This window comes from Tiliqua scincoides, chromosome 2 (genome assembly GCF_035046505.1).
Source record: "Tiliqua scincoides isolate rTilSci1 chromosome 2, rTilSci1.hap2, whole genome shotgun sequence".
NCBI classification, from domain to species: domain Eukaryota; kingdom Metazoa; phylum Chordata; class Lepidosauria; order Squamata; family Scincidae; genus Tiliqua; species Tiliqua scincoides.
Window position 1 is genome coordinate 259,063,387 of NC_089822.1, and position 23,289 is coordinate 259,086,675.

The following is a 23,289-nucleotide window of genomic DNA, read 5'->3' on the forward strand; positions in this document are numbered from 1 at the left end:
CCGAACCCCACTACCAGGGCACCTGGCCTGTTCCACCTGCAGAGGTCCTCCTTCCTCTTCTCTCCTGCCAGCAGCTCCTCCTGCCACTACAGCAGCACCTTGGTCATCAGCAGGTCTTGGGTGCGGCAGCCACACCCCAGTCTCCAAAGTCCATTCACCCACCTGTCCTTTAGTCAGTTAGTCCATCAGTAGTTCCAGTCCTTCATCAGCCATTAGTTCCTCAGTCCATTAATCCTTCCTTTCCCTTCAGTTCAGTTCAGTTCCTTCCTTCAAGTGTTTCTCCTCCTCCTAACCAACAAACTCTCCCTTCATCAGGTGCTGCTTTTATCCCTTAATAACCTGGTTGCCTCTAGTGGCTGCAGCTGTGCAGCAAACCCTCTACTAGTTAGAGCCCTGAGATTCACCTTATGCTTGCCTGCCAAAGTAAGGGACCACTGTTGGCATCCTATCTCCTCCAGGGATCTTGTGCATTTCCATTATAGCTTCTTGGAAAACCTAAAGAAAAGAGAATCCTGAATCATTGAGCCTATGGGGAAAAATGGGTTAGATTCCCTCAGTGCGCTGAATGTTGTGGTGATGATTTTTCTGTGCTTGCTAATCTAGGGTTAGCTTGCTAATCCAGGGTCATTGAAGGTTGCTGGCCAACAACAAGGCCTCAGATTTCAGTGGAGGGGGGGGGGGTTGCTCCACCAGTCCTTCTCCCCCACCTGTCTCTTGGCTCCTTCCCTTGGTGTGTCCCAGCCCCAGAACAAACCTTAGGTAGTCTTCCAAAGACCTCCCATCATCACCAGGGTTGTGAATGTTCAGCTGGAATGCCGAAGATGGTGCCCAAGATGGTGGGCATAGTCTGGAAGCAGACACAAATGTGTCCAACTATTCTCCATGGGCCAACCCATGCCTGTTTGATGCAGCTGCAGCCCAGTTTTAGTGGATGACAAGAATATAATTGCAGATAAGGAGAGGTAGGTGGCAATTCTACCCCTCACAGATATAAATAAGTCATCTGCCACCTCTTGTGCCCCTTGCATGTCAGTTTGCATGAAGGAGTCCCACAGACGGGGTGAAGAATGAGAGTTGCTCTGATCCAATTGCAACAGGCCTGGGAGTGGGTGGGCAGGAAGGTGCCTGAGGAGAGCAGGGCTCCAGCAGGACAAGTGAGTTTTCTATTCAGGCTCTTAAGCCTGGGATGGGAGACTGACTGGAAACTGCTTCTGCCTCTGCTTTCCACAACTTTCAACAACAATGACCTGGAGACAGGTCCAGGTGAGGTGAGGTGAGGTGGCCAAGTCTGCAGATGACACCAAACTCTTCCAAGTGGTAAAGACCAGAAGAGATTGTGAAGAGCTCCAGAAGGATCACTCCAAACTGGGAGAATGGGTTGCAAAATGGCAGGTGCTTTTCAATGTAAGTAAATACGAAATAATGCCCATAGGGGCAAAAAATCAAAACTTTAAATATAGGCTAATGCAGTGGTTCTCAAACTGTGGGTCGGGACCCACTTGGTGGGTCACGGTCCAATTTCTGGTGGGTCACGAGAAGCTGAGGGCAGCCATCTTGGTAGATGGCAAAAGACCTAGGCGGCGCCATTTTGGAAGTGGGCAGAGCCTGGGTGTTGCCATTTTAAGCTTCCCGGCATTGAGGCGTAACTAAGAGCGGCTGCACATGTGCAGAGAAAGCAGCATGCCGCTTTTCCCCAGAAAGGGTGCTGCTGCAGCTGGACCTCCCTCTGCACTTGGAGGCTTCCCTGAGGGGGGCCAGTCGCGGAGTGCAGGGAAAGAAGAACTGGGAGAGATGTGGACGAGCCAGCCAGGCTTTTCCCCACCAGCCTTTGTCAGCTCGGCTTACTTGATGGGATGGGCTGCCTCAGGGATGCAAGACAGAGCAGCTCCCCCCCTGCAGCTGGACTGGGCTGGAGAGTGTAGGCCGAGACCTGAACACAGCACAGAGTGCTGCTCCCCCAGTCGCTTCTCCGATGTGCACCCTTCCCCTCTTCTTACTTCTCTCTTAGGCTGCAATTCTGTCTACTCTTACCTGGGAGTAAGCCCCATTGACAATATTGAGTAGACGTGCTTGGGCTTGGGGGAGATGAGGGGAAGCGTCCCTGCTTATCTTCCTTCTGAGGGGGATAGGACTGTTTTATTTCCTTTATTTGCAACAGCTCAAGCTACTTCTTGTATTGAGGTGCATGAGGAGGGTGCACCTGGTTCTGGCTAATGCTGTGCACAGTATCAATTGCCACATCAGTGTTTGTTAGTTTCAAGCGCAATACAATTGTAGCTTGAGATTTTGCAAATAAAGACAGAAATAAAAACAGTAGTAAATAAATACACCAATATTTTGTTCTAGATGTTTGATTTTTTGCTTGATAGCAATGGTAGTGAGGGCAGGGAGAATTGGAAGAAGCTTCTGAGCTGGAATCCTGTCTCTTGTCATTTACAGTTTGAGTTTCTAGCCAGGAACTTCCTGCTTGATGACATCACTTCTGGCTCTGACATCACAGTGATGTCACTTCCTGTTTGATGATGTCATTTCTGACTATGGCATCACTTCCGGGTTGCTGACATAACTTCCGGCGGGCCCCAGACAGATTGTCATTCTCAGAAGTGGGTCCCGGGCTAAAAAGGGTGAGAACCACTGGGCTAATTGATTCTGAGCTGTCTGAGACAGATCAGGAGAGAGATCTTTGGAGTGCTTGTGGACAACTCAATGAAAATGTCAACCCAATGTGTGGCAGCAGTGAAGAAGGTTAATTCCATGCTTGATATAATTAGAAAAGATATTGAGAATAAGATGGCTAATGTTATAATGCCTTTGTACAAATCAATGGTAAGGCCACACCTGGAGTATTGTGTCCAGTTCTGGCCACTACATCTCAAAAAGGACATAGTGGAAATGGAAAAGGTGCAAAAGAGAGCCACCAAAAAGATTACTGGGCTGGGGCACCTTCCTTATGAGGAAAGGCTACAGCATCTTCAGTCTAGAAAAGTGGTGCCTGAGGGGGAACATGATTGATACATACAAAATTATGCAGGGGATGGATACAGTGGATAGAGAGACACTCTTTTCTCTCTCACATAAGACCAGAACTAGGGGACATCCACTAAAATGGAGTGTTGGAAGAGTTAGGACGGACAGAAGAAAATATTTTTTTACCCAGGGTTTAATGAGTCTGTGGAACTCCTTGCCACAGGAAGTGGTGATGGCATCTTGCCTAGATTCCTTTAAGAAGAGATTGGACAGTTATTTGGAGGAAAGTGCATCGCAAGTTACATGTTATGGTGCACATGTGCAGGCTCCTGGTTTTAGAGGTAGTCTGCCTCTGATTGCCAGAAGCAGAGGAGGGCACCAGGATGCAGGTTGTGTCTGTTGTCTTGTGTGCTTCCTGAAGCATTTGGTGGGCCATGGTGAGATAAAGGAAGCTGGACTAGATGGGCCTTTGGCCTGATCCAGTGGGGCTCTTCTTATGTTCTTATATCAACCCCGTGACATCCTTCCATCCAGTCCTGTTGCCTGCAGCCTCCTCTGCCTCTATTTTTCTAAAGAGAGAAATCTCTCCAAAGAGGCTAAGGACAAAGTGCATTGGGGGGAGGGGTGCAAAGTATTTCCGTTTCTTGAACTGTGACAGAGATTTATGAAAGGTGCTGTTTTAAAACAGTCTTTTGTCCCCATCATAAAATATGGTGCCTCAGGATGCATTCCATATTACAAGCCTCTTACCCTTTTTATTCTCCTTTGGGCGTAATCCTAACCCCTTATGTCAGTGCTGGGTTAGGATTGTGCCCTTTGCTTCCTAGTGTCTTGTTCCCACTTCTTTCTCTCCTTTAGGTGCTTCCTTTATGCCTCTTCATAAAAAGAATATATATTTCATAAATATTTTTAAAAAGAAAGAGAGATCCTCTCTTTTGGGGCTTCAGTTGAGACTTTCTTTGGTATTTTAGGTTTCTTTAGGGCCACCAGATATCCTTCTGTTTCCATGTCCTTCAGTGCTGCTTTCAACCTTCCTTTTCCTTCTCCCTGTGAAGGTGCAGAACAAACAGAGCCTCATTCATTGTTGCTATTCAGAGAGGCTCTTGGGACATGGCAGGCGGAATCCCCCTTGACTGAAATCTCCAGCTCCAGCTGGTGTCAAAGGCTGCAGCCAAAATGCTGACTGGCCCCGTTTCTCAGAGTGCATGACTCCAAAATGGTTAAACCTCCATGGATGCCCCGTCTCTTTTTCAGCCCAGCTCAGAGTTCTGATTTATTATTTTTAAGGACAACACAAGCTCATTCACAGCCCAGTCCTGAGCTGCCTGGTGTGCTTAGGTTTGGTGGCACCGAAAACGGCTGCCGCCGCATCCTACACACCTCAGCCTGCCGTGGGCTGCGCCTCAGGAGAAGGGGACTTTCATCCTTTCTCCCGGCTAAGGTAAGCAGCCCCGCAATGGGGATATTCACTTTACCACCAACCAAAAGCTTGGCCTTAAAGTAAAGGTGTTCATGTAAAGTGCTGAGCCCTCCACGAATGGACAGGATCCACCCGCCTCCTGCCTCCCCGCTCCCTCCCCTCGGCATGCCTCCCACCCGCCCTCTCCCTGCCCCCGCCTCCCCGTCACACCTTGCCCTGCCCTCTCTCTGCCCCCGCCGGCCTCCACCCTCCCCAAAACGCCTCCTCCCCACCCCTGCTTACCTTGTTGTGGCTCAGCAGTCTGTGAGACCACTGAGCGGTGGAGGTTGGGCACCCACCCTGCCGGTCAGCGCTGGGCTACCACAGGCGGTAACCTGGCGGTAACTGTCGCTGACGTGCTTTATGGCAAGTTTGCGATGGTGCGCGCAGGTGCCACCGAGCTCAGGATTGGGCTCTCATTCATTCATTCATTCATTCATTCATTCAATTTTTACCTTGCTTTTTTCCCCAAAGGACACCCAAGGCAGCTAACAACCAATTAAAATACGTCAAATGCATAAATTATAAAATGCACATAAAACTATTGTAAAATACCCCTTAAAAGCCAGCCAGCAGCAGCATAAAAAAACCAACAATCATAAGACATTAAGAGCCCAATCCTGAATGGTGCGTGCCGGCTTACTGCTGCCGCACACTGTTGCAAATAAGCCATAAGGCACATTAGCAAGCCTTACCGCCGGGCCTGTGCCCGAGCTAGCCCAGCGCAGAGAGGGCAGAGAGAGGGTGGGGAGGAGTCGTGACGGGAAGGCGGGAGGCTGAGAGGGGGCGGGCGGGAGCCGTGCCGGGGGAGGGAGTGGGGAGGGAGGGGGGCAGGTCCGGTGGAGCTCTGCTATCCTGTCCATTCGTGTGGAGCTTGGTGCCCTACACGAATGCCTTTACCACACTTGAGTAGTCCCATTGCAGGGCTACTTCCCTTACCTGGGAAAAGGGGACGAAAGTCCTCTTCTCCTGAGGTGCCACCCGCGGTAGCCCATAGTGCACAGGGTCGGGTGGTAGCCGTTTTCAGTGCCACCGAAGCTGCATGCCACGAGAACTCAGGATTGGGCTGTGAAAAGCAGGGGCCAGTCTGTGTCCATCATCTCCTTAGATCTTACAGGGTACTTTTTGGCATAAAAATATCTTCAGGCTTCACTGGAAGATTAATAATGAGGGAGCTGCTCTTGGTCCAATGAGGAGGCAACTGCATAGTAGAGGTGCCACCACCAAGAAGGCCCTATTTCTGACCGACATCCCCCGACCTGTCTTAATGGCGGCACAACCAAAAAAAAGCCCTCTGAGATGACTGAAGAGAACAAACCAGACTGTACAGTAGAATGCGGTCTCTCAGATACATTGGCCCCAAGCCAGCACCTTCAATTGGGCCCGGAAATGAACCAGCAGCCCTTGTAACCACTGAAGCAGCAGTCTGACAGAGTCAAACCACTAAGTGCTTCTCATACTGTGGGTCGGGAGCCACTAGATAGGTAACGAGCCAATTTCAGGTGGGTGCCCATTCATTTCAATATTTTATTTTTAATGTATTAGACTTGATGCTACCATGGTATGTGACTGCATTTGGGGAAATGTTGCAGATCTGTACTTTTAACAGACTACTATGTAGATGCTTTTAACAATGACAGTCAATGGGACTTACTCCTGGGTAAGTGTGGGTCGGATTGCAGCCTAGGATTGTTAAAAATTTCCCTGCTTGATGATGTCACTTCCAGTCATGCCATCACCTCTGGCGGGTCCCTACAGATTCTCTTTCTAAAAAGTGGCTCCTGGTGTGAAAAGGTTGAGAATCTTTGCATGGAAAAACACTGCCTGTGAGCTTTTGGTTGGGAGGTTGTGTCTATGCCGTGTTTCAGCTGAGATGTGCATTCACACATGCAAATCATTAGTTCAGGCTGCTGCAGCCAACTGGGGTCTGTGCACCTGCCCTGGACAGTCCATGGTTGCTCCAGCTCTGATTACAGACACACTGACAGACCCTCTTTTGTCCTGATGTGTCTGCCCATTGCTGCCTATAGCCTGAGTATTGTCCTCTCCCCTTCAGATGTATCTGCTTGGCAACACACTACTCCGTCAGGGGGTTTCAGCAGCCATGGGCTTATCCAGAGCAGTAGTGTCCTTTGCTATCTATAGTCCGAGAATTGTCCTCTTCCCTTAAGATGTGCCTGCTTGGAAGCACTTTTCTGTCAGGATAGAGGGAAGGCACTCCAGCACCTGTGGGAAGTAGTGTCTAGTGGTTAGGGTATTCGCTCCCTTCCTGCTGCCCTCTCTCTCCCATAAGGACACGCAGCTGAATGGGGAAACTCCTTGGTTGAATGAATCCACTGCCACCAGCCCAGGAGATCAGGTTGGTCAGAGGGATTCCCTGGGCAAAACCCCCATCCTAGGAAAATACTGAGCCTCAGGGGCTCCTTTCAAAATCACTCTCACAGTAGTGCCTGCAGAGTGAAGAAGATGCGACAGAGACAAGGTTAAAATATGAAGAGTTAATTAAAAGTTTAATTTTAAAAAGGGAGAAACAGAACGAGCAAGAAAAGCAAAGAATGAAAGCAAAGAGATGCACTAATGCTTGCCGTCAGTAGATGGTGTGAAGGGGCTGCCGGACCTCATATGAGGGCTATAAATAGGAGTGGCTGCAAGTTAAACAGGAGACTTTGCACACCCTCCATAGGCATGCTGGGAAAATTACAGCCAGCCAGCCAAAAAATAACAGTCGCCTGACAGATTGAAGTACTCTAATGCCGTGTCTGAATTTCCTGAGCCTTTGGGACGGTGGTTCCTCACCACTTTAGGAGCCAAGGGACCATTGAGGCAAAATGGGAATCATCGTGGACCGCATGCAACCTGCCACCTCCACCCTCTACACACAAAACACAATTAAATTTGAAATACTGTAATTAGAGAAGATTTATTAGTTTGATTGTCCATAGAGAAGATTTGTGGATGGCTGCTTTTGTTGCCGGCAGTCCATTCTCCACTGTGTGGTGGTCTGTGGTGGGGAGTGCTTGCTCGGCAAGACACCGGGAGTCATCCTTGTACACATGTGTAAAATATACCTGGTTTATGTTGAGTGAGCTTGAAATTCATGCACCAGAGGAATGGAAAAGGAGAATCGTTTCCAGGTTTAGGGGAGCCCTAAACTCTCACCCCAGCCCCTAAGCTTGAGGTGGGGAAAGGAGGGGTTGGAAGGAGAGCAAAGGAAGTGGAAAAGGGAAAGGAAGTTTCAAAGCACCTTTATAACTATCTGATAGCCCAATCCTAGGCATGTCTACTCAGAAGTAAGTTCCATTACAGTCAAAGGGGCTTACTCCCAGGAAAGTGTGGATAGGATTGGGCTGTCAGTCCAGTGTGAGCAGGACAGCCATGCAGCTGGGCAGCTCTGACTGAAGCAGGATGGCCATGCCCTGTGCAATTTCCCCCTCTGTGCTCTGGAACTTGATGATGATGATGTTCTTGATGAGTGCTCCATAGCAGCCTCCACACAGGTGCAGTGAGGCTCCTGTGGGTTCTGAGCTGTCTGTGACAGATAAGGAGAGAGATCTTGGGGTGGTGGTGGACAGGTCGATGAAAGTGTCGACCCAATGTGCGGCGGCAGTGAAGAAGGCCAATTCTATGCTTGGGATCATTAGGAAGGGTATTGAGAACAAAACGGCTAGTATTATAATGCCATTGTACAAATCGATGTTAAGGCCACACCTGGAGTATTGTGTCCAGTTCTGGTCGCCGCATCTCAAAAAAGACATAGTGGAAATGGAAAAGGTGCAAAAGAGAGCGACTAAGATGATTTCAGGGCTGGGGCACCTTCCTTATGAGGAAGAGGCGTTTGAGCCTCTTCAGCCTAGAAAAGAGACGCCTGAGGGGGGACATGATTGAGACATACAAAATTATGCAGGGGATGGACAGAGTGGATAGAGAGATGCTCTTTACACTCTCACAAAATACCAGAACCAGGGGACATCCACTAAAATTGAGTGTTGGGCGGGTTAGGACAGACAAAAGAAAATATTTCTTTACTCAGCGTGTGGTCGGTCTGTGGAACTCCTTGCCACAGGATGTGGTGCTGGCGTCTAGCCTAGACGCCTTTAAAAGGGGATTGGACAAGTTTCTGGAGGAAAAATCCATTACGGGTTACAAGCCATAATATGTGTGTGCAACCTCCTGATTTTAGAAATGAGCTATGTCAGGTGCAAGGGAGGGCACCAGGATGAGGTCTCTTGTTATCTGGTGTGCTCCCTGGGGCATTTGGTGGGCCGCTGTGAGATACAGGAAGCTGGACTAGATGGGCCTATGGCCTGATCCAGTGGGTCTGTTCTTAGGTTCACACATTGTGGGGGGTAATTAGAAGGAACATTGGTTGCAGAAGGCCCTGAGCAGCTTGTGGAAACTTGATGTCACACACACAGACACAGACAACAGGGGTTGTTGTGCCAGGGAGAGCGACAAGTTGGTCAAAATCCTCCAATACTTCAGGGGTTCTAGAAGGCTGCCTGTGTACGACTTGGGGACTGGTTCCTGCAATCTAATTCTCAGTGGGTTTGAAAGGACTCCAGAGCTTCTGATTCAGTGTGTAAATGTGTGCCCTTGCAGGCAAATAGACTCAGAGGGGGAGTTGCTGTAGCTGTTCCTGGCACGCAATCCAGGGGAGACTCTTGAATCAAAATGCAGACCTGCTGGGCACGTGACGCAATCAGGGCAGTTGGGATACAGAATGTACTGGGGTTTCGCACAAAGTAGGAAATTAAAGAGGTGGAAGAATTGAGTGTATTCCTGAAATTTTTCCCAGTGCTGTTCCCATCCTGTGTGTTTGACAAAGACGTGTCCTCTTCTATTCTCACTAACACAGTCTCATTTTTTTTTTTTGTACCTATGATGACAAACTGCTTTGATGACCTTTTTATTGCCACTTCTGGGGAACTTCCCAGTTGAGGATCTCTCTTTTATCTTCTGGGTTAGCTTGACAGGTGGCATAAAAAAGTAATATCAGCCAAAGTATATTCTATACTACACTTTTTCTCCTTGATTGGTTATTGACACCATTTGCTGATTCAGTCTTTACTGAGGATTCAGATGTGACTCACCTGCAACTTTTCCTTCCTGTGCTTCCTGCTTTGTGCTCCCACATTTTTTTCCTAATACAAATTCATCACTTTTTGTAAGCTTTCAGTGCAGTGGGAGGATATGCCTTGCAGGTGTGAGTTGCACGGTGCTAGTGACTAGTTTGGAGTTCTGGGGACGAGGGATTGGTGACAATGTGGACTTCTGCATCTCTCCACCCCGTGCTGGCCTGGCAGCATCCCCTGCTTGGAATCCAAAACCAGGCAGAGTCTCATGGTTAAGAAACAGCCTTGAAAACAAACAGGTTTATTGGTGCCTAAGTTTTGGTTGACTACCGGCATCTTCATCAGTGTAATCCGCCCCATGCCTGGGAACAGAGCAAAGAACCTGAACAGGCTGGAGTGGAATGCCGGAGGAGAGGCCAGAGGGAGAAATCCATGACAAGGCTGACAGCAGACAAGAGAACACACCTGCTCACTCCCTCCTGTATTTGATTGTGAGTTTTCATGTCCTTGCTTCATCCAATGCACACCCCCTTCTAAGAACTAAGACTGAAGAAGAGAAGGAGAAGAACTGACCAGAGATCTCAAGGTTGCTGCTGCTGCTGTGGGAAGGGGGCACCTTCCACAGCTCTTTCCGCAGAAGCAGCAGCCCAGAAAGGAGCTTCCCTCCCTTTCAGGCCGTTTGCAGCTCAGATTCCCTCCGTGGCCACTGCAGCTGTTCAGTCTCCATCAGCAACTCACCCTCACTGATCTCGCAAGCGGAAATGCTGCAGTGTTGACAGAGGGAGGGAGGCCTGACTGGCAAGAAACACTGACTTTCGGTTTGTCACCCTGGAGGGAGGGGGGAGGCTTCTGCTCTCCATTAAGTGCCAGAGTCCAGAAAACAGGAGTCCGGAACTGAGGCTCGGCCCCTCCCAGCAGGACCAGGAGGCTCCAGGACAAGTTTGCTGCAGTTTTCTGTCTGGCTCTGCCTCCAGAAGAGGTACAAAGAAAGGTGTTTGCGCTCAGAGAGGCAGGCACCCTACCTGACTGCTCGCTTCCTGCTACTTGCTTTGTACGGTATAGTTTGTTTTGACACTGCCCTGCCTCCCCCCCCCCCCCCGGAAGCCAAGAATTCTCCCTGCCAAACCTGGGCTCCAGGGATCCCACCCCCTCGAGCTGATCTCCTTTGATTTATGCCAGCCATTTTGCTGGCAGAGGTCCAACAAGAGCAAGGGAGAGGAACGTGTGCAGCCTGGCTGCCACCGCAAGCAGTGAGTGGCTGGGTCCATGTGAAGATGGACCAGGCCCTCCACCAGAGCAAGTTAGGACAAGCAGGGGTGGGAGGGAGGGATGGAAGGCAGCGGCAGAACTGGGAGGAGATGGGGTGGGATTGCGCCCTGAGTGTATGCCATCACCTCCGCATTGATTTCGCCTCCCAGAATGGCTCCGATAACGAAGGGAAAGGGCGGTTTGCAGGGTGCAGTGAAGGACCCTGCAAAACATAGTACTGTCCCCCCACTCTGGGAATGCTACTGTTAATTGGTCATCCAATTAAAGTGACTGGCAGGAGGCTCAGGGCAATGAAAAGGAAGGACTTCTTCACTTACATTAATCTCTGGAACTCAGTGCTGCAAGATTGGTCACGTAAGAGGTTGAAGGGATCTGGTGTGCCTGGGAGGGGGAGGGGGCTGTGTGGCTGCCTGTCCTGGCACTGGGCTCCAGGAAGCAGCTGGGTGGCCATTGTAGGAAACAGGTTGCCGGACAAATGGTCCTTGAGCCCCAGTTCAGCAGGGCTGTTCTTATGCTCCTGCCTCTCTGTCAGGGCTTGACTCTCACAGCCAGCCACAATTCTAAAGTTCCCTGACAGGCTCTCTGGTGAGCCCTCTCATTGATCCACCCATCACTAGGATATTATAGTTATAGAACATTTACAACTTGAGGTGGGCAAGGAGGGACCAGGAGTTTTGCCAGGAGCCAACTACGTCCTCTGGGTTAGCTGAAGAGACCTGCTGCTGTCACAGTTCTTGCAATTCCAGTTCTGGGGCATTTCCACAAGTGGCCACACAGTGGGATGCTGGCACCCTCAGAGAACACTCTCCCAGGAACGGCTTCCCTCCACCGGCCCCCTCTGAGTGAGTGCAATTCCTGCTATAGCTGAGAAATCTCTCTTGCAATACCTGGACAGACCGTGAGGAGCCACGGTTCTTTCCCATTCCTGCTGCATTCCTAGGTTCACACTCAGAGTGCCTCTGTTGCCCTGAGGGTGACTGACCCTCTGCCTTGATTCTGATGCCTCAAGAACACAGAGCCAGAGAGGCACCTGCTTGGCTGGCTCTGGCTGTGCCCAGAGATCTGCTCTGGCAATGTCTTCATAGGGACAGATGACATCAGCACCAGCATCAGAGACCCACACTGCAGTGTGATGCCTGCTGCCCTCTCCCAGCACTGCCCCCTGCTGCCCATGCAGGGCAAACAGTTTAACCTTTACACAAGAGAATATAAATGGACAGATACAGATCACCTCAAGTACCGCCAGTGGTGTGTGTACTACTGACTGAGAAACACTGGTACAGAGGATCAAGTGCTGGACTTGAGGTTCCCATCCCCAGTCAGATATGGGGCTCCCTGGCTTACCCTTTGTTTCAGCTTAGTCCTCTTGGGTCTACTGTGAGGATCATTTCCACTATGTCTTTTTTGAGACGCAGCAATCAGAACTGGACACAATTCTCCAGGTGTGGCCTTACCATAGATTTGTACAACGGCATTATAATATTAGCTGTTTTGTTTTCAATACCCTTCCTAATGATCCCAAGCATAGAACTGGCCTTCTTCACTGCCGCCGCACATTGGGTCTTGCATGACTTTACACTTACTGACATTGAAACGCATCTGCTATTTTGCTGCCCAGTCTCCCAGTTTGGAGAGATCCTTCTGGAGCTCTTCACAATCTCTTCTGGTCTTCACCATGCAGAAAAGTTTGGTGTCATCTGCAGACTTGGCCACCTCGGTGCTTAGCCCTGTCTCCAGATCATTTATGAATAGGTTGAAAAGCACCAGTCCCCAACAGATCCTTGGGGCACTCCGCTTTTCACCTCTCCCCATTGACACCCACTCTCTGCTTCCTGGTCTTCAACCAGTTCCTAATCCAGGATAGGACCTGCCTTCTAATTCCCTGACTGTGGAGCTTTCATGAGTCAAGACTTACCCTTGATGATTCTCCCTCAACAAGGCTTATTTGTCTATGTGTTTTGAGATTCTATCTTTGATGAGGCATTCTACCATCTTGCCTGGATCAGATGTTTTGATGACCAGCCTGTAATTTCCCAGATCCCCCCAAAAATCCTTTCCTTCCCCTAAAAATCGATGCGATATTTGCTATCCTCCAGTCCTCTGGCACATTCCCCTTTCGCAGAGTAGGTGAGGGGGTCTGCCCAGCTCTGAAACCAAGATGAAGTCCATTTGAACTGCACACGTGTTCAGGAAAGAAGGTGTATGTAACAAGGGACAGTGGTCATCAATCTTTTTTCACGTCATGTCCCCCAATGAATGATTGAATGAATGAATGAATGAATGAATGAATATGAGGCTGGCAACCCACCTCACAGCAGCCAGTCCTCACCTTCCAGCTTTGCGTCACTTCCAGACCATTCTCTTGCCAGCTGCTTGGCTGCACTGCCTGATGTCAGGGACCACAGAAGGTGCTTGCCCAGCTTTAACAAGCTGCTTCCCTCTCTCTCCCCCTGGGACAGTGGAAGCCTCCTGATTTTAGAAATGGGTTATGTCAGAATGCCAGATGCAAGGGAGGGCACCAGGATGAGGTCTCTTGTTATCTGGTGTGCTCCCTGGGGCATTTGGTACAAATGATACAGGAAGCTGGACTAGATGGGTCTATGGCCTGATCCAGTGGGGCTGTTCTTAAGTTCTTACGTTTGCTTTGTCCCAGAAAGCGATTTTATGTTTTTATTCCACATTCTCATACAAAGTTCTCAATTTATTATTTTTAAATGCTTTAAAAGTGTACTCAGTAAGTGATACAGTGTCAGCAGACACGGCCATGGTGTGATTTCTAACTGGAAAACTAATCTGTTTTTATTTTTGGAAAATATCTTAAACACTAAAATAAGGTGTTTTCTCTTTTTATTTGGATCTCTTAAAGACCACAATGTGGTGTTTTGTGCATTTATGTTGTTATCAACAAAAACAAACATGTCTAGTTATTAGTCCCACAAACAGGGCACCACAGTGGAAAATTCACAGATCTTCTGCAATGTGCAGCCTGTGAAATTCCCCATATGGCATTTCTTCTGTCACTCACCCACACCCACCTGCTGTCCCTGTACAGGTCTCAGAAGCTGCCTGAATTCATCCCTGGAGTCTTCATCAGCCATGGCCTCAGCCTCACCAACCTTGGAGGTAGAGGAGGAACTCAAGTGTCCCATCTGCATGGAGTACCTGACAGACCTGGTGACCCTGGACTGCGGTCACAACTTCTGCAGGGACTGCATCACCAACTACTGTGAGGTGTGGGAAGATCTGGGGGACTTGGAGTGTCCCCTCTGCAAAGCCAGAATCAAGAAAGGGAATTTCCGGCCAAACTGGCAACTGGCAAATGTAGTAGAAAAAATTAAATGTCTATCCCTCAATCTGGGAAAAGAGGATTTATGTGTGAGACACCAGGAAAATCTCCATCTGTTCTGCAAGGAAGACAAGGAGTTGATTTGTGAGGGATCCCCAGAACATCAATCGAATACAGTCCTTCTTGTGGAAGAGGCTGCCAGGGAATTCAAGGTAAGTGGTTACAAACCTTCAGGATTAATGATGGGTGTAATATGCAGCTTGCTTTGGAGAGAAGCCATTGAGGGAAGTGCTTAAGCCCCAGAGCAGGAAAAGGGTTTGCCTGCTCTAGGATACGACACTGCTCTAAAAGCAGCAGTCCTGATGTTGGGTTGGACACAAGGGAAGGGTGAAGGATATTCTTTCCCTTCACCTCAGGAAGGGCTCAACACAAATTGCACTTGGATCTTAGAGTCCATTCAATCTGTTTGTGCTCATGTAAAATTCCCTTGTAGGACATGAAGCCCAGAGACCTGTGGAACGCACTGAGGTGGGAGGCCAGGAGAGACAGCAAGTGCTTTCTCATGCTTATGGAGCAACATTATGTAGTAACCCCACCCCCAAAAGATAAAAGATAGACCAACCAGAAACTTTTCTTTTCTCTTTGCTTCAGGACCAGTTGTGCAGCCGCCTGGAAGTCCTGAGGAAGGAGAGAGAGAGAATTCTGGCAAGTCAAGCAGGAACAGAAGAGGAAAGCCGAGACCTACTCGTAAGTGTCCCTGTTGCACTGGAAGTGAGAGCCACTAGAAGCCATCTCTGTAAACTTGCAGCATGAAACACGGAAGAGTCAAAAGAGCCTCATGTCTCCAAAAATGTTTGTGAAAGGCCGTTCTCAAGGTGGAGTCTTGTCTGTTTTGTGCTGCTCACAGTTTTTTGATCCCTGCAAAAAGTCAGAAGTGCCCTTCCTTGCAGGGCTGGCCCTCTAATCAGTCCTGAGCCAAATATTAGCAGCCCAACCCTATTTTGGGCTGGCCTGAATGGTGCCAGGCTGCTTGCACAGTGTCCGGGTGGAGACCAAGCTGGCTGGGAAAGATAAATAAGGGACAATTTTACTTACTTCCTTGGCCACCACCTGATCCCCAACAGCACTCCTCAAAGGAGTCTTGAAGAGCCTTCTGGGGCTGGAACAGGGGTTCTGGATTTGGTATATATGTCCAATTTTCCCCTGATCTCTGCTTCGACACATCCCTAGCACCAGCAGAACTCCGTTAGTGGCCGATCTGTGGCGAGTGCAGCCTTCTGGGCCCTGCTGCAATGCTGCACTGCATGGGTAGGACTTGGCCATAGGAGGACCAATTCACTCGCATGTTACCTGGTGGTGGTGACGGTACAGTGATGGAGGAGACCCTGGCAGATCTGCCTCCCTCCAGCTCCTCCAGCTTCCCGACATGCTTCTGACCAGAGATCTCCCACCACCTACTTCCAAAGGCTGACAATATTCCTGACATTTGTTCACTGTCCACTGTCATAGAAAAGACAGAAGAGACAACAGAACCACCCAGTCATGGCAGGTCCACTTCCCTCCAGCTCCTCGAGAATCTCTTCCTGCCATGTTTCTGACTAGAGATTTCCCACCACTTACCTGCAAAGGCTGACAATATTCCTGACATTTCTCTCCTTTTCTCCTCACTGACACAGTGCCCGCGTGGGGACCCAGCTGGCCAGGAAAGGTAAATTAAGGAAGATTTTACTTACCTCCTTGGCCACCACCTGATCCCCAATGGGACTTCTCAAAGGAATCTTGAAGAGCCTTCTGTGGGCATGTCTGGGCTGGCACAGGGGTTCTGGATTTGGTATATATGTCAGTGCGGTTGAGATCTGCACTTGATTTGCCCCCACCCCAGCCTGATTCTGGTTTCGATCCATTCCTAGCATGTCAATGGCTAATCTGTGGGGTCTATCAGCAGTGTGCAGCCTCCTGACCACTACTATAATGGTGCACTGTATAGATAGGTTTGAGCCATAGGTGAACCAACTCACTCACCTATTATGTGGCGGTGATGGACTGACAACAATCCTGATATTTGTTCACTGTCCACTGTCATAGAAAAGACAGAAGAGACAACAGAACTCCCCAGTCATGTCAGGTCCACTTCCCTCCAGCTCCTTGAGAATCTCTTCATGCCATGTTTCTGACTAGAGATTTCCCACCACCTCCCCGCAAAGGCTGACAATATTCCTGACATTTCTCTCCTTTTCTCCGCTTTCCATCTGCCTGTTTTAGGGCCAAATAGAAGAGAAGAAGACAAGCACAGTGGCTGCTTTCAACCAAATGCACCAGTTTCTGGAAGATCAAAAGATGTCTCTCCTCTTGCAGTTGGAAGAGCTGGAGAAGGAAATTGCAACCAGAAGAGAGGAGCACGTGGCCAGACTCAAGGAGGAACTGTCCTCTCTTGAAGATCTCATCCAGCAGATGGAGGAGAAATGCCAGCAGCCAGCAAGTGAACTCCTGCAGGTGAGAGGGTGGTAGAAATAGCCCAGGTTCCTCACCAGGGGACGGAAAGCAACTGCTCTGTGCTTCCTTGGCCTACACAAGAATGAAGGAACTCAGTGTGTGGTGCGGACAAAGACCTCTCTTATGAACAGGAAAACGCCAGAGAAATAAGGAAATTCATTTTATTTCACTGAGGCCTGGAGGTCCCAAAGATCTTGGAATCTGTTCTCATGTCTCCTTCCTGACAACTGATCTCTCCTCATTCTTCTCAATTCTGTCCTGCTACCCACACACCCCACTAATGGGCTTCTGTGGTGTTCCAGTGCACATCATCTGGTGTCTGTGCAGAGAGAGTTATAGGGCATCTGGAATGCATAATGCTAGAAGCCTGCACATATCTCAGTTTCCCTCTGAGGAAGATAAGAGTGACTAGGAAGCATGGACCAGAGCAACTTGGTTTCAACAACACCAAGGAAAGCTCCAACAGAGCCCTTTCCTCAGTGGTGTTCATAGCCACTGTGGCAACTGGGGTTATACATTCAGGGGTGCCACCCCCCAGCTGGAGGTGCCATCCTCGCTCGTACTGCCTCCCTCTGAAGGTGTTCTGAGAGACAAATAAGTCACCTGCAGCTTTCCCTGATGTGACTATTTCTGGCACTTAGAAGGGCATCCACAGTTTCCCTGGCCCTCAGAATGCCTGTGGGGTTGCCCTCGGATTGGCTCACTGATATCCATCAGTGCAAGATGGATCACTGCCAACTCTAGATGGAGCGCTAGAGAGCAGGTCTCTGTGCAGGGTGTGAGAAAGCTGACTTGCCTGGGCAGGCTCTGATGTATTTTTCTTCTCTTTCCCCCCACAGGATATTAGAAGGACCTTGCAGAGGTACGTGGATCCCACTCATTTCCCTCCTTGTCACCTGATGCTGGGAATGGTCTGTGAAGGACATGGCTTTTTCATGGTTCTTGGGAAGAGAATGCAGGCATCTCCACCCTCCAGTGTTCCACTCAGGGCCTCTCTTTACAACATTCCATTTGAACATGCCAGACCTCTGTCCCCTTTGCTCAGCTACACTGGTACAGGCCGTATTTTCTATCCATTTGCCTTGCCATAGCTAGAGAAGCCTCCTCTCCTGAACACGCCCCATCTGCTCTTGTCCTGCCTCCAGGCTTCCTGCTTTTCTCCTCCGGGCTGTTCCTTTTACTCCAGTCAGGAATTCCCAGTGGATGAATTATGAGATCAGATATTTTCCTCCTCCACATTAGGTATGAGAAGAAGAAAGCATCTGGGAATCCCGTGGCTTTTCCTCCTGAGCTGACCTGCAGAATCAGGGAATTCTATGATGTAAAACAGCTGCTGGTGGGTGTCATGGAGCAATTCCCAGGTAATCAAGAATGATGTGCAACAATGCATATATTGGGCAGGTTTGGACAGGACTTGCCATGGTGTGAGGGCTGAAAGGAACGGGGGGGGGGGGGAATCCTAGAAAATGGACTCAACAATCATCAGTGAGTGTAAAACAAAAACCCCTATTGGGAAATGGGCGTAATGTCACTTGCAGGACACTGGAGGCAGCGTATTGTCCTGGAAGCAGGTGACTCAGAGGCTCCTTGTCTCAGACCTTGACTTTGTCCCCCTCACCTGTGGGACTGTGTCCCTAATTGGCTTCCTCTTGCTCTCTCTCCTCCTGATCATCCAACATGCAAGGCTTTGATCCATAAGCTCTGACCCATAGCATGAAGTCAGTCATTCCTTGAGGCAGGGATGGCTTCAAGCCAACTGGACCAATTTCTCCCAATCACACACCCAAGGTAGCCTAGGGTAAGCTACTCTACCGTGCATGGTGGGGGAAGACTGCCAAGCAAATCCAGCACAAAAGCCCTTGAATTCCAAAGGGTGGACTTCCCTTAATTGAGGAGACTAGTTAGAAAGAAAATGAAAGAGAAGGTAAAAGGAGACCAGTATCTCCAGTGTGAATACAGTCTGTTTAAAACGGTAGTAATAGAGGCCCAGATGAAACGTATACTGGAAAAGAAGGGCTCGACTAAATGCAGGAGGATGCCAGCATGGCTAAGTAGAGAGGCTGGGAAGCTTCCGTCTGGAAATGGAAGATTTTTATACCGCTCTTCTAAACATCCAAACTGGTTTAGAGTGAAGCGTAAATACAAAAGACTGTCAAAATAAATTATTAAGATCAAAAACCATTAAACAATTTAAACAACAAGAATAAATGAGCAGATAGGAAATAAATAATATAAAGCAGCATAAAAGCTTTAAAAGGTTAAAAAAATTAAGGGGTCCCTAAGGAGCACCTCCCTCCCCAAAGGCAGGCGAAACAGAGAGGTTGTCAAACCCTGCCGGAAACCATGTACTGAAGAAGCTGCTCTCAGATCTTCTGGCAGCTGGTTCCAGAGCTGTGGTGCCACATCTGTGAAGGCTCTGCAGCTTGCCTCCATCCCTCTGGCTTCAGATGGCAGCGGTATCCTGAGAAGAGCCCTCTCTGATGACCACAGGGGATGTGCAGGAATGTGTGGGGGAAGGCGGGCAATCCCTGAGGCAGCCTGGTCCTATGCCTTACAGAGTTTTAAACAACACCTTGCAAAGGACTGGGCAGCCAGTGAAGCCCCTGGAGCAATGGCATAGCAGATTCCGCATGCCGAGCCCCAGTCACCAACCAAGCTGCTGCATTCTTCACCAACTGCAACTTCTGAATCATTTTCAGGGGCAGCCCCATGTCGAGGGCATTACAGTAGTCTAACCAAGATGTCACTAGGGCATGGACCACCAAGGCCAGGTCCAACTGGCACAGGTAGGGCTGCAGTCAGCGCACCTGCTGAAACTGGGCAAAAGCCCCCCTGGCCACAGCTGCCACCTGAGCATCCAGGGACAGTTGTGGGTCCAGGAGGACTCCCATCCAGAGCATGTTGTGGGACTAATACCAGCATAGCCACCTTCCAGCTCAGGAGGACCTCTGTATTTGCATCTGTCTTCATGGCAGAAGACCTTGGGCAGATACTGCTGCCCAAAAGGCCCCCTCAATAGTGGGTGCAGATCCAGGAAGACCCATTGGGGCTGCCATTGCTCAATATGCAGTAAGGGAAAGTTGTTTCCTTACCCCCAGAGACCACTGGATACAGCGGTGGCCATTTTTGGTGATTGGGAAGCATAGGATTGGCCTGTAAGTCGGATAGAGGGTAAAGGAGAAGACGTTTCAGACATTTGACAAACTAAATATCAGTAAGTCATCAGACGCAGAAGGCATCAACTCAAGAAGAACTAAAGAATTTGCAGACCTTCTGAGAAAAATATGCAACTTGTTTGTTAAAAGGGCCGCTGTGCCAGAGGACTGGAGGACAGCTAATGTCACACCAATCTTTAAAAAAGGAAGCAGGGGGGATCTGGGAAACATCAGTCCTACATCAGGAAGTAGGTTTAAAACGTTTGCTCTCCTGGGCCTTCATTGGCCATCTGGCGCTCTTGAGCCTCAGTCTAGTCGGGGCTTGTTCGGCCTCTTTGTGGACCTTCATTGGACGCCCCACACCTTCCCTTTTCCAGCCCTGCAGGCAGCCTCCTCTTCATAAACATCTCAGCTTGGGCCATAAGAACCATCACCTCCCCCGTGTCATTACCAGCCTCAGAGGAAAAAGTGAGCTCCAGTATGCAAGGGGCAGGGGGCTTGGGAGCCTTCCTCCCAACCTTGAGCTTTCTTAGGCCTAGTCAAACACAAACAGGAGAGGGGGCAACCACCCCCTATAGTTGTCAAAAACCCAGACAAACACACCAGAGGCTGCCCACCAGCTCAGACGCCACCCAGCAGAGCAAAACTAGGAGCTGCCACATACTGAGTCAGACCACTTGGTCTGTCTACTTCCGCTTGGCCAATCCAGGCTGGTCCAGCTCACCAAGGTTTAAAAATAGGATATTTTTTGCAACATTACTAGTAGAACCACTATGCCTGAATGTCACCCAGTGACCATCAGGGACTGAGCAGAGGACTGCCACCCCTCAACTAGGGAGACAGAGGCCCCTGGTAAAGAAAGAGGCAAGGGGGGGACCCAAAGGGAATGCAAGCCTGAAAATGAGGCAGCTCACCATTCTTTAAGCCCCAGCACCTGCACCCAGTCAGAGAGCACCTGAGAGCCCTATGCTATGCATGTCCACTCAGAAGCCAGCCCCACCACAGTCAATGGGGCTTACTCCCAAGCAAGCGCAGACAGGACTACTGGTTGGACCCAAAGCTAAGCATCTCCACTCAGAAGCAAGTCAGTGGGGCTCACTCCCAGGCAACCATGCGCACCTGCCGGGAGCCACACTCAGACAGGGCGTGCTGGCTGGGAGGAGGCTACAACCCCACTACAGCCCCACTGGCTGTATTATTATTATTATTATTATTATTATTATTATTATTAACAACAGTATTTATATACCGCTTTTCAACTAAAAGTTCACAAAGCGGTTTACAGAGAAAAATCAAATAACTAAATGGCTCCCTGTCTCAAAAGGGCTCACAATCTAAAAAGATGCAAATGAATACCAGCAGGCAGCCACTAGAACAGACAGTGCTGGGGTGAGGTGGGCCAGTTACTCTCCCCCTGCTAAAAAAAGGAGCACCCACTTGAAAAAGTGCCTCTTACCCAATTAGCAGGGGTTAGGATGCCGTGAGGGTCCACACACCCCTCGCTGCCAGCCAAGCCAAAGCCAGCTGCCCGTAGTCTCCCGCCTCTGCCTGTGCCATCGTGGGGGGCAGGGCAATCAACTGTGGCCTGCTAATCTCTCTGTGGCTCCGGATGAGTGTCCTGATTCTTCTCTCTCCTCCTCCTGCTCCAGCCTCCGAAGCAAAGGTGACTCTGGATCCAGACACGGCTCATCCCAAACTCATCCTGTCTGAGGATGGCAAGAGTGTGCGATGGGGACACCAACACCAAGATCTGCCTGACAGTCCGGAGAGATTTGACTATTGGGATTTTGTGCTGGGCCGTGAGGGATTCACTGCAGGCAGACACTTCTGGGAGGTCACTGTGGAAGGGGAGGGAAGGAGGGCTGTGGGGGTTGCCAGGCAGTCTGTGAGGAGAAAGGGCTGGTTTCTTCTTAATCCTCAGGAAGGGGTCTGGGCTGTGGGGAAGTGGGGAGGTCAGTACAGAGCTTTTAGTGCCCCTGATTACACTCCTCTGTCCCTGAGCCAGGAACTCAAGAGGATCCGAGTGACTCTTGACTGTGCTGGGGGGCAGGTGGCCTTTTCGGAGGCTGACACAGGAGTCCACTCTACACTTACTCAGGAGCCTCATTCTGCGGAGAGACCCTCCTCCCCATCTTGCAGGTGTCTGCTGAAGCCCACCTGAGCCTCTCTCCCTGACAGACTGCGCATTCGTCCAGACATGTCCTCTTTCTCAGCTTCTTGTCCTCCGAAATGTCCTCCGTTTCAGGCTTCTTTTCCCTTGAGAGCTCAGCCCCTCCCACAGGCAGCCTCCTCCAATGCGCTCAGGCTCCTAATAACCCAGTTTAGGGCCAATCATAGCGATCCCCTGATAGTCGCAGGACATGAAGGTGCCTGCTGAGCTCCACGTGCTCTCTGGTGCGCTCCGTCTTTTCCTGGGAGCTGTGTGGTGGCAAACATGCCCAGTGCAGGGTCCTGGAGCTGCTCCTGCTGAGCTCTGGTCTGGCGTCAGCTGGGGGGAGTTGAAGCCCTTTTTGCAATGTTTCTTTCATGCGCAGGAGGGAAGAGGGCTTGGGGCTTCTGGCAGGGGTGGGGGGAGAGTGAGAGACTGAGAGTGCATGTGTGTAGAGTGAATAAAAAAGGGTCACGGGAGGGGCTCCTTGGAAGTTATGGCATCCGGTCACCCTGCCCTTGTCCAGAGCACATGGAGCACATGGTGGGGTTTTTGCCTTTCAGATACATTATTAAAATTAATGGCTGCTGCTTGGGAGACCCTTTTTCTGGTGGGAGAAAGCATGGAAAGCATTTGAGCTAAAGAGAACCAAGAACTTCAGTGTGGAAAAGGTTCTAAGCAGGAGCGGATCTGGGGGGGGCATTGGTGCATGTCCCCCCTAAACTGTTCTGTCATCAGGGAAGGGCACACACCCAGACAGAGCAAAATTGAGTGCCAGGGGAATGCCCACCGGACGGTTGCCAAGGAGATTGGCTTGAATGGGAGCCCAGGTCTAACCACCCAGCAAATAGCCACAGAGCTCAATATAAGCTCAATCTACCAACCAGGTAGACCAGGACTCCACGTCCAGGCAGAAGCCCAGGTCTAGCTGCTCAGCAAATAGCCGCAGAGGCTAGAAGCTCAATAAGGAGCCCAGGTCTACCTGGCTGGTTGACCTGGGCTCTGAAGGTACTGTTCATGCCCTGCCCCCCAAATACAGGCACTGGATCTGCCCCTGGTTCTAAGGAGATTCAACTCTGTTAGGCAGATTCAATAAATTCAAATCTTCTGTCCTTTGCTTAATCAATATTGTAAAAATTAATAAAATTAATTAATATTGTAAAAACCAATGTTCTAATGGCGTTACTGTATTGGAATTGCATATCTTTCCTCTTGCTTTTATGTGAAGTATATAAATAGAACTGACTGTAAGTGAGCTACCACCCTCTGTGCCCCTTACATACTTACATGCATGAAGGGCTCTCACAGACACAGTCCTGGATGAGAAGGAGGAGGAGAGTTGCTCTGATCCAATTGCAACAGGCCTGGGAGCAGAGACGAGGGAGTTTTCTGATTCAGGCTGCCGAGTGTGGTACTGGAGACTGGCTGGATGCTGCTCC

General features: G+C 49.8%; 1 protein-coding gene across 1 annotated transcript; it reads left to right on the plus strand.

Moving 5' to 3' along the window:
* The first annotated feature begins 10,343 nt into the window (after nucleotides 1-10,343).
* On the plus strand, nucleotides 10,344-22,957 carry LOC136641193 (tripartite motif-containing protein 10-like). Its single transcript, XM_066616874.1, is given in 8 exon segments — nucleotides 10,344-10,477; nucleotides 13,820-14,265; nucleotides 14,705-14,800; nucleotides 16,316-16,546; nucleotides 17,386-17,408; nucleotides 17,789-17,907; nucleotides 21,351-21,779; nucleotides 21,782-22,957. Coding segments are annotated over 7 exon segments (1,395 nt in total). The 5' UTR covers nucleotides 10,344-10,477; nucleotides 13,820-13,863; the 3' UTR covers nucleotides 21,877-22,957.
* Nucleotides 22,958-23,289: the final 332 nt, after the last annotated feature.